The sequence below is a fragment of the Leuciscus leuciscus genome (genome assembly GCF_965113295.1).
Source record: "Leuciscus leuciscus genome assembly, chromosome: 18".
NCBI classification, from domain to species: Eukaryota; Metazoa; Chordata; class Actinopteri; order Cypriniformes; family Leuciscidae; genus Leuciscus; species Leuciscus leuciscus.
The window spans coordinates 19,925,391-19,937,010 of record NC_138742.1 but is presented as its reverse complement, the minus strand read 5'-3'; the positions used below and the strand labels follow the sequence as shown (position 1 = coordinate 19,937,010).

Below are 11,620 nucleotides of genomic sequence, written 5' to 3'. Positions count from 1 at the left end.
TTCAAAGGTTGCTGGCTCTCAATTATACATCTGAGTAATTCATCCAATTGGCCAGTACGTTTTATTTGCAGGACTGCCAGTTCTCTTCGGGTGTCAGCAGCATTTTTATTTTTAAGGTTTATTTTTATATTCTTCCACAACACTATTGAATAACTATTGTAATGTCCACCACAGATTTCTCAAAACAGCTAGGTAATAAAGCTGATGATTCAGTCTTGCCTGAAGTTGTTGTATTATTCTTGCATTGAGTTAATTACAAATAGATTGCCAGGCATTCTTTTTCATTCATCAGCTGATGTGTGCAGTTTTTCTTTTTTGCTGCCATTGTTTTCCTTAGATTAGCTTCTCGATTCCAAACAATTTAAAGATTTTATTAATCTGTACTTAATCTGTTTTAGAAAGCCATTAAGACATAAACAACTATTCTAAATTAATTAATCCTGTCTTTATTTAAATCCTGTCTGGGAAATCGCCCCTAAATGTTTAAAATATTTTATTAATTGTGAGATAAGGTCATAGGTTCATTTTAGTCTTGGTGTATAAATGTCTGAAATTTAGTTTTAGATTTGTACAGTGTGTTGTGTGAGGGACTTTTAGTTTGGAAAAGCAGCAAGGAGTAGACGTTGTTTGTGATGATCTCACGTGTGCACTGGCGTTTGTTGGATATGTAAGATCAAATATCCACAATTAACTTTACGCCGCTATGAATGTTAAATTATCTCCAGCAACACATACAGTTTACAAATACTCGGTAAAAAAAAAAAAAAAAATCGTGTTAAAATCGTAATATCGCGTTACTTCAATGTGTTGTGTAAGTTGAGTTCTTAGCGAATAAGCTAACAGCCATCGGATCCGGACAGGTCAAATCATAAAGTGCATGAAGGGATTTTAAATGGTGCGTTCTGTCACTCAAATCCATTTATAAGACTGAAATGGCTGTCAGGATGGCTTTTGTTGGCGCTTTACGTTTTGTGGGCTCCAGGACGAGTGTCGTTAGTTCACAGCGACTGCTCAGCTCTCTCGAGAGAGGACGAGGATCATCTGGCAGTGTAAGGGTGAGAAGACTCACTTACTATAGTTTAGCAATGACCGTAGTTTACTGCAGGTCATGCTCACATATTTCTTGTCACTGCGTGTTCTAGTGAATGAATGAATATACCAACACCTAGAGATCTGCCCATCCAAACATCACTAAGCAAGCATGTGTATTAGGCTAATCATGTTCATTTTGTGTCATAGGTACTATATGATGGAGAATGCCCAATATGTGTTAAAGAAATTAGCTTTCTTCAGTTTCTTCAGAGAAACAGAGCAGAAAAAGTAGATTTTGTGGACATTTCACTGCCAGAATATGACGGGACAAAATATGGAGTCAGTTATGAGATTGCAATGGAGGAAATGACAGTGATTGATACGAATAACAAGGTGAGAGATCAGTTTTCCACTTTTATCATGTGAAAAATCTCAATAGCATTGTGTTTCAAAAGTTTTTTTATGCAAGTATTTTGAAGTATTCAGATAATTTGTATGGTGTTTAATTTCAATACATTTCACAATACCTGATCAAATATGTGATTATTATCCCTCAATGCTACTGTTTCTCCTGAGGGCAGATTCATCGTGGTGTGCCAGCATTTACAGTCATGTACAGTGCGGTGGGTTTGGGTTGGCTTGGATGGTTCATCTCTCTCCCACTGATCAGGCCTGTAATGGATCGCGCCTACGTGATATTTGCAAGAAACAGACTGAAGTGGACCGGCAGAGAGGGCTGCATCTCTGGACGCTGTGCTAAAAAAGAGACATAAGGGTCAGAGCACTTTAAAATGGACTCCATGCTATAATATCATGCCAATGGATGTATCATTAACAGTTTTTGTTACTGTAAAGCTTACTTTTTTTGCATCTAATATTTAAAAGAGTCTGAATGTAACTGTAATATCTGTATGTACTTAGAACAAATGATCTTTTATTAAGATCTTTAAACTTTAAAAAACAATATGATATCTGTATATACAATAAATTAGTCAGAGTGTTGACACTCGGAACAACTTTGATGGTGCGTTTTCTAAATTTAGACGCCTCCTGACTAGTCATCAACTGTTGGGATGCAGGAGGACAGATTGTGCTTTAATGAGGAATGGCCAGGGGTTTGGTCAGCACTCCTTTAAACCGACCAATAGGGTTTGAGTAGGGTGGGATTAAAAACCACAACTTTGGAAGGAAAGTGAGCATTTATTATTCTCCTTGAAGTCAAGTTCAGCAGAAGAGGAGAAAGCGAAAGGTAAGACAAAAGACTAAATATATTTAGTTTGTTTAGGGCTTCTAGACCTACAAGTCACCCTCAAGGTTAAGTCTGTTTTTTTTTAATTGGAATTAACTTGACCTTCTGTCTAGGTGAATATAAAATGCTTTTTTTATGATGACTAGTTATAATCATTGCTTAAGTTGAACATTTTAAATATTGAAGCCCCTTTAATTTACAGAATAGTCATAATAATAACCATTTCAGTTCATGTTGGTTCACAATGCATTTTAAATGTATTATTAAATGTTAAAACATTAACTAAAATTAAATTAAATGCTTTAAAAGTATTGTTCATTGTTTGTGTAGTTAAGTAATGTAAACAAATGAAACCTTTTAAAGTGTTAGCCATTCAAATATGTATTGCTTCTTAATATTATTTATTATGAAAATGTTCCTCATTTCACTATTAGTGTAGTTCTAATTTATGAATATAGGTCTGGGAATAGATGCAAAATTTTGTGTAGCATTTAAATTCTCAGTTATTTATAGTATACATAAAGGTCAGCCTTGTCACAAAACATTAACAAACTCTTAATGTTTTATGCGATGAAACAAATTACAAAAGAATGCAGTCGTTTGGTCTATTGGTGACTGTCTTTCATTTTAAATGGACTTCTGCAGATTCCGTGTGACCAAGTCTAAGCACGTGGATATTGACATGTGGAACTGAATGTACACATAGTGACGCAAAGGCCTGCCAGTCCTCAGATCACAACAAACACAAGTGGCAGTTCTCTTCTGTCTGTCACGTGACACATAAATATGTACTGGAGGTTCATGGAAGTACTAAACGGGCTGCTGCTCTCACCTATTCAGTTGACACTTTAGTGTCCTATTTCACAGTTCTGATTATAGTTAGCCTGTTCTTATTCACAGAATTGCTTGTATATAACATTCACTCTGCAAAAACCCCTTAAGAGGTTGTTGAATTAAAGGCTTAAAGGGATAGTTCACCCAAAAAGGAAAATTAGCCCATGATTTATTCACCCTCAACTCATCTTAGGTGTATATGACATTCTTCTTTCACACGAATACAGTCGGAGTTACATAAAAAAAATGTCCTGGCTCTTCCAAGCTTTATAATGGCAGTGAATAGCCATTTCTGTTTTGAAGTCCATAAAAGTGCTCCACACAGCTCTGGGGGATTAATAAAGGCCTTCTCAAGTGAAGCGATGTGTTTGTATAAGAAAAATATCCATATTTAAAACTTTATAAAGTAAAATAACTAGCTTCCGGCCAAACAAACATACGGATTCCACTTAAATGTAAAGCGCAACTTATGCTAGTAATGCGACGTACTGCTGATATTTATACCATATTCTGGGGTTACAAGTTGCGTAAGCTAAGTTGCTTTATGTTTGCTTTAAGACGAAGCAATAGATGCAGCAAACGTATTAGCATTAATAACATTGGGCCTCATTCAGCAGTCTTCCTGAGCATTTCCATAACTTTGTCCTTAATAAACTTCCTAAGAAAAGTTCATGACATGACATGACATGTTCTTAAAGGGGTGGTATAATGTCCTTTTCACAAGATGTAAAATAAGTCTTTGATGTCCCCAGAGTGTGTATGTGAAGTTTTAGCTCAAAATACCCCACAGATATTTTATATAGCATGTTAAAATTGTCGATTTTTGAGGGTGAGCAAAAACGCACCGTTTTGTGTCTGTTCCTTTAAATGCAAATGAGCTGCTGCTCCCGGCACAGGGGGTGGAGCTACAACAGCTTGCACTGGCACAGACATGCACTGAAAATTTCTAAAACTTTTAGCCTTTTATGTTCAAACTGGATTCAGACAATGATGGAGAGACTCAAGAAGAAGTGACAACATGTAGACAACATTTCTGAATGGTTAGTTGATGAATGTATGTAGCTTATGTGTAGTTATCTTCTAGTCATTGATTAGCATATTCTGTCTTGATAATCTATAAATCGTGCCCTGGGGTTTATGTAAATTTTAGGGTTTGTGATGTCACTAACCCGGGAGGAATGTCGTGTAGTCCCTACCAGCTGTTTGTTGTAGTCCTTAAAAAGCTATTTCTGTAAAAGAAAATATCTCTCTTTGCTTTGAACTTTGAGCATTGTAACTTTGCAGATGTTGTTTATCAAACAGCAGCATACACAGTATCTAAAGTTAGAAAAGTGAAATCATATTCAACCACCCCTTTAAACAACAGGATTGTTCGCACCTGTGTTCTTAGGATTGATGAATCCCACATCTTCGTAATTGAAAGCGAGTGCCAATTGTTCCTAATTAGCATAAGAAAACGCCCCGCAAATTCCCATATAAGGACATGACACTTCAGGGCCTTGTGCAAGAAAAGTTGGAGAATGTCCATAAGACGCACAGACGGTGGTGGTCCACCAATCACCAAACGAAAAAAGAACTTCAGTAATTCTGAAATAGAAATTCTACTGCAACAGGTAAATGCCAAACGAGGCATAATATATGATTTCAAATTGATTTCAAATTGTAAATTGCAGTGTTAGTGTTTCTTTGCATACTATGATTTTTTTATTTAATTTTTTTAACAAAGGATCAGAAATACATTACAGTAAAATACTATCATTGTAAACGACTGTAGAATTAAATAAAATGCAGTAACCAATTATTTGGAGCAAACTGTCATCACTCAAATGTGCATATAAGAGTGCTCTTGAGTGTGCATAGATTTTGTTCTTAGCTAAGAACAAATCCAAGAAAAGAAAACATTAGTGAATGTCAGAATCTTCGTAAAAAGTGCGTAAGTGGGGTTTAAGAACACATTTCTTCATAAGAACGGTTGGTGAATGAGGCCCATATTGATCTTATGATAAGAGATGGTTATATTGTTAATACATTTAGTTGGACAAATTAATGTAAAATCAAGTGTAATAAGCTTATGATCAGAGATAGTGGTAACCAGACTGAAGATATCATTCAAACCAGATGTACCCTTTATAACCTTGTGGGCTGGTAATTTTAATAGCTACATTATCAATTAGTAAGTCATTACATGCTGTGTGTTTGCTGGGATGGCTGTCTAAGAAAATGATTAACATGAGTCATATTCAAAATGGTAAGTATTAATATTTAAAATAATACAATTACAATTTTAAATAAATTACCTCAATTATTTCAGTGTTTGCACTCAATTCAATGTGCTTGTGTTTTTACTATACATATTATTTTTTAGCAATTTTTGTGTTACATGCACACCTTCCTCTCATATCTGACATACCAGAGTAAATTCAAGGTGAGAGATTTATGGCTTGAGTCTTTGAAGTAACTTCGTCCTCAGTGATAATGTGAAACAAAAACACACTTGAACACACATACCCATGAAATATGCAAATGCAGTTTTGGTAGCGCTTTATTTTACAGTCCTGTCCCCCATGTACATACCATACATATTATAGTTATTACAATAACTGGGTAATAACTAGGTACTCATAGCAATCTGTACATGTGTACATCACTTTTTTCTTTTTTATATATATTTGACCTCCATGATTGACCAGGAGGGGGCGTCCAAACATAAACCAACACTATGGATTAAATTATTAAACATTATTTTGATCTTTATAGATTTTCCTGTTTGTAGGAATAAGTTCAAGAACTGACTTTGTTCTTAAATATACACCACAAGAACAGATCATATGATTAAATATTTTGATTATATGTTTTTGTTTCCTTTTATATTTCATTCCAGACATTCCATGATTCTGATTCTGCTGCCAAAGCTCATCCGGTCCTCATTCAGATCATCTGCTTGGACACTGTAGGCACTTCATTGATGGGTTGGTATCTTGACAAAACACAGGTCACTTACCTGGGGTCAAGGCAGCTCTGGTAACTGCAAGATGAAGTATCTCCTCACAGACATCAGTAATGTGTCTTACCTTGTCAGGAGTATCGGCTCCTCACCTCAGTCAGCAAGGAGAATTCCTCTCAAATCATATAGATCAATAAAAACTAAAAGACTTTTTGGAGCAGTTAGCCATTATATGAAGTATGAGAATGGATTGGGCCTTCAGATGTACCATTTATACTCAACTTCCAGTAGAGAGACATTCAAAGCAGAAGCACCCATTGGAGTTTATCAGAACAGCCGGGCTACTTTTCGGCTGCACTTACTTGGACTGAGATTAGGAGAGTCTTTTAATCGTCTCTCCCAACACATTAACTTGTACTTTAAGCAGAAACGGGTCTCTGTGAATGTGATAGATTATGGGCAGATTGAGTTGATATCTTCAGTGCAGGAACCATTTACCAGAACTCAGAGACGAGTTCAGAGAGAGAGACGCTCTGGAGAGTCCAGACCATTTATGGGGACGCCTTCTATTGAGCAGGTCCATCAAACATCCTCAGATCAACCCTTGACCTCGGCCTATCCTGGACTACAGCTGTTCCACATCAGCTCCTTGGCAAACAGATTTGGGGAGACTTACAACTATGTGGCCAATCACATTAACTCGGTATTCTCTCGAAATCCAGCTGAGCAAATCCATGTGGAGTTATCACCAGATGATGGCTTCAGAAGGTCTAGAAGCAGAAAGCGAAGAGTTATGGGTAACAAAAGTGTTCTTTGTTGGGAAAATGAGCAAACACAGAAAAACATTAGTTTGGGTACAAAACCAGAGATTGATAAGAATGTATCTAGTTCCTGGGAAGAAGGATACCTTCATTTTGCCAGTCACATCAATCAATACTTTGGGGCAAAAGTAGCAGATACTGTTGAGGAATCACCACGTGTTGATCATCAGTTGTCAAAGACTTCAGTCTCACTGGACCCTCTAAACAAAACTAAAGACCCTACTTCACTTCTTCAGCCTAAATCCCCGGGCTTGTTCCACATGAGCAGCCTTGCCACACGCTTTGGGGAAAATTACACTTACATGGCCAACCACATTAATCGGTACTTCGACGGATCTGGAGCTTCAGAGAATGAGGAGGTGGGTAGAGAGCTACACACAGAAGAACGTTACAGAGGTTCATCTGAGGACATGGTGAGCCAGGAAAAACCAGTGCCCTTCTTTGAGTGCCTGTTGAAACCCTCAACTTTACCTGGATTTGTGGGCAGCTACCTGGGAATGGGCTCTAGCAGGCGTAGTGACCATACAACTGTAACAAGGAGCCCAGAGGAAATGCTGGATAAAATGGTGAGTCTTGCAGGACCAGAAATCATAATTTAATCAAACACCTGAACTCAAGCATTTGGGACTCATATGAGTTTCATATGTTCTTTGGCTTTGTGTGAAGACATATAGGACTACTGTTGTAGTTTTTTCAGTCGTCTATATGCCATGGATGCAGGATACATGCCATATCGGTTATCTGCTGATATTAGAGATTTTTTGCTGTTGTAAATTTTATTGGAAAACAATTTAAAAATGTTTTTTTACAATCTTACAAATGTCTCTTTACCAATAATAATACATAATAATAATAATAATAATGATAATTAAAACAAATTAAAATAATAATTAATAAAGAAAAGAAGAAGAAAAAATAATAATAAAAAAAATATTAGAGATTTTTAAACTATTGGTCAATATTAGAAATTGAATTGTTCATGCTGATTTCTTCTATTTAAAAAAAAAAAGTTACTAACTAACTCTCATTTAAAGTTAATCTTTAAAAACATTAATAATTTAATAACACTTAAATATAATTGTAGCTAATCTCTAAATTATGAAAAATGCCATGTATCGTTTTTATTATCTGGTATCAGCGATGACATGAAATAATTTTCAGCCTATCAAATCATATACATTTTAATATCGGTGCATCCCTTTGCATTTGTAAAAAGGCATAATAAAAGTACGTTTTACAAGAAAATACTATTTCAGTCTTTTAAAATGTCATGTTTACTTCAATGTGTTACTTGCTGTTTCTTTGTAATAATTTCAGAAATGTACTTGCAATTTCTGAGTGAAAATTGTTTTAAAGTAAATATACTACACGTTTATTTAGTGTATCCTGACAGCTTTTGTTTTCTACACTGTATCTAGTCAATGAAATGGATTGAATATAGCAGGAAAGCTGTTTTCTAGGTTTTTAGGAGGAGGAAGGCAGATGATATGACAAGAGTTCTACTGAACAGACTGGAAGAGGCTAGTGTACCGTCATCCATCACTTCTTGTGTGGAGGAACTGAACACTCACCTCATTCAGCACCCAGCATGCAAGGCTGTGGTGTGGCAGGTATACAATACAAGACTCAAATCCATTAAAACCAAAGATAGAACACTATATGTAACTGTAGAAATGTAGATTTTTCAATTCATTCCTTTGATGAAATCCAGGAAAAAGCAGCTCTGCATCTCCTTAGACGACGCCGGATCTTTTGGATGGATGAAAAACTTCAAGAAGCCATTAGGGAGACTCTTGCTCTGATTGGCTATGTGGATCCAGTCAAAGGTTGTGGGGTCAGAATGCTTTCCATTGATGGAGGAGGAACCAAGTAGGAAACACCACATTTAGTCAACATGCTCTACAGTTTTTGCCTGTAAAACTAGATAAATATGATCCAATGTGTCTTCCAAAAAAGCTTTTTAGAGATAATAACATCTGTTTGCAATTTTATGGAATATAACAATGGCAATTATTTTTGTCACTCGTATAGAGAAATGTGTTTATGCCAAGATGGCTTTTACTTACAACTGTTTCTTGCATTACAGAGGGTTAGTTCCACTACAAGTGCTAAAACAGCTGGAGGCTCAAACAGGAAAGCGAGTGTATCAACTTTTTGACTATATATGTGGAGTCAGCACAGGTAAAAATGCATGACAAGCCTTTATTCTCAAAGTAACACAGAACATATTTACACCATCAATCAAAATGTTTTTTTTTATTATTAATACTTTTATTCAACAAGGACTTTTATTCAACATTTAACTGATCAAAAGTGACAGTAAATACATTTAATGTTACAAAAGATTTCTATTTCAAATTAATGCTTGTTTTTTAAACTTCCTCAAAGAGTCTTGAATTTTTTTTTATCACGGTTTCCATTAAAATATTAAGCAGCACAACTTTTTCAAAACATTGATAAAAATCAGAAATGTTTCTTGAGCATCAAATCATCATATTGGAATGATTTCTGAAGGATCATATGACACTGAAGACTGGAGTAATGATGCTGAAAACTCCGTTTTGACTGAAATTACATTATAAATTACATTATAAAATATATTCAAATAAAAAATGGTTATTTTAAATACTAATATTGTGACATATATTTACATATGACTGTGTTTTTGATTAAATAAATGCAGCCTTGGTGAGCACAAGAGGCTTACTGACCTCAAACCTTTGACCAGCAGTGTACATATAAAGTAAACACTGACTATACTCTAATTATGTGTATATTATTACATGCCAATATTATTATCATATCTTTTTTTTTATCTCTGTGTTTGACGTACAGGAGCAGTTTTGGCTTTCTTGTTGGGTCTAGCTCATATCTCTATAGATGAATGTGAAGAGATGTATCATCGTTTTGGGACAGACGTTTTTCGACAAAACCCCCTGGTTGGTACAGTGAAGATGGGCTGGACACACTCCTACTACAACACAGAAACATGGGAAATGATTTTAAGGTTGGATTTAAACACTCAGTGGAAGTAGAAAACTATACTATATTAATGCCTGCAATGCTTTCTTAACTATTCCCATATGTTCAACATAGGGAGAAGATGGGGGAGGAGATTTTAATTAAAACAGCAAGAGATGAGCTGAGCCCAAAGGTGAATCCAAAATACCGTCTGTCTTTTTCAAACTTACTTTTAAAATCCAGATTTTCATGATCTCCTGACTGCTGATCTCTTCTTACACAGGTGTCTGCTGTAAGTGCCGTAGTGAACTGGGGGAAAAGTCCGAAAGCATTTATCTTCCGCAACTATAACCATGCTCCAGGAAGATTGAGCCGCTATTCCGGAGGATCAGGGTACCGGCTATGGCAGGCTGTCCGCGCCTCATCTGCTGCTCCGGGATATTTCCAGGAGTTCCCTCTCCACGGTGACATACACCAGGTCAGAACAGTCAATTTTAGTCAATTTCAGGACCAAAATATACTTGTATCCAGACCTTTTCCCATTTGTTTTCTCCAGGATGGTGGTCTTATCCTCAATAACCCCTGTGCTCTGGCCGTCCATGAAAGCCGATTGCTGTGGCCCAATCAGCACTTCCAGTGTGTGCTGTCACTGGGAACGGGACGCTATGACAACGCTAGAAGAGGGCCTGCAACCTCCACTAGTCTGAGAGCCAAAATCAGCAACCTGATCTGCAGTGCCACCGATACTGAGGGTTAGTCTGGTACCACTATCATTGAATAATTGTACAGTTATTAATATTACATACAATCATTTTACACTTATTATTTGTGCTAAATACACAATTTACAATTATTTAATAAAGTTCTCTTTTGTGTAGAGTACCACTATGAGGATCAGAGAATAAATGTGTAATCATTAATTGTGCATAATAGCCTACACAATTTACAATTATTTAGTTAATTTGGATAAAAGCATCTGTTAACTGAATAAATGTACATTTAAATCCTGGAATAATTATTTGTAAGTATACAAATAAAGCCTAGAAATATATATTTTCCAGACTACTTACATTTAGCCAGTCAACATGGTGCTCACATTTGCAAATGCCCTTCACTTTAAAAAAAATAATTTGGATATATTGAGGTGCTGATCTTGTTCATATTGCCATGTTTAGGAGTTCACACTCTGTTGGATGACCTCTTATCACCGAACGTGTATTTTCGCTTTAACCCGATGCTGAGATCAAACGTGACACTGGATGAAAGCAGGCCTGAAGTGCTTCAACAGCTGCAGAAAGACACACAGCTGTACTTGGACCGGAACCGACCCAAACTGGAACGTCTGTGTGATGTGCTGATGGCAGAGCGCACAGCAATATGGAAAACACGGGACTGGATCGGTGGGAAAGCATGGGAGCTGCAGCAACGCTGGGCTTAAGTGGACTTTACACAGTGCTGACCAGTAATCAGCTGAATGTATTAAAATTTAAAACTACTTAAATGTGCATCACAAATTTTATTTTGAAGGGCCATGTTATATTTTGACATGTTACAAATCATAAAATGCAGCCGTGTACACAGCCATATTAGAATGAATGTACTGAACACCTCTGCCATGAAAGCAGATTACACATGTAAATGTAAATTCTGTATGAATGTCAATATTTATAGACTGATGTATTTATTTCTTTATTTCTGTTTTACATTTTTCAGAGGTTTATGTAATTAATAAAAAAATGCACTTTTCTTTGATCAAACTAAAGGGCACACTACTTCTAT

The 11,620-nt window shown here is 36.1% G+C and overlaps 1 protein-coding gene across 2 annotated transcripts; it reads left to right on the top strand.

The window, feature by feature from the left end:
• Positions 1-1,803: 1,803 nt before the first annotated feature.
• LOC309480085 (calcium-independent phospholipase A2-gamma-like) lies at positions 1,804-11,603 on the top strand. 2 transcript variants are annotated; one of them, XM_082144442.1, is made up of 10 exons: positions 1,804-2,281; positions 5,997-7,446; positions 8,341-8,490; positions 8,592-8,749; positions 8,967-9,061; positions 9,716-9,887; positions 9,977-10,034; positions 10,125-10,319; positions 10,398-10,593; positions 11,017-11,603. In XM_082144442.1, exons 2-10 carry the CDS (start codon positions 6,148-6,150, stop codon positions 11,277-11,279), a joined length of 2,586 nt encoding a protein of 861 aa, XP_082000568.1. In that variant the 5' UTR covers positions 1,804-2,281; positions 5,997-6,147; the 3' UTR covers positions 11,280-11,603. The 2 variants fall into 2 exon arrangements, with proteins under 2 accessions (XP_082000568.1, XP_082000567.1); XM_082144441.1 differs by having other exon boundaries at positions 1,804-5,540.
• Positions 11,604-11,620: the final 17 nt, after the last annotated feature.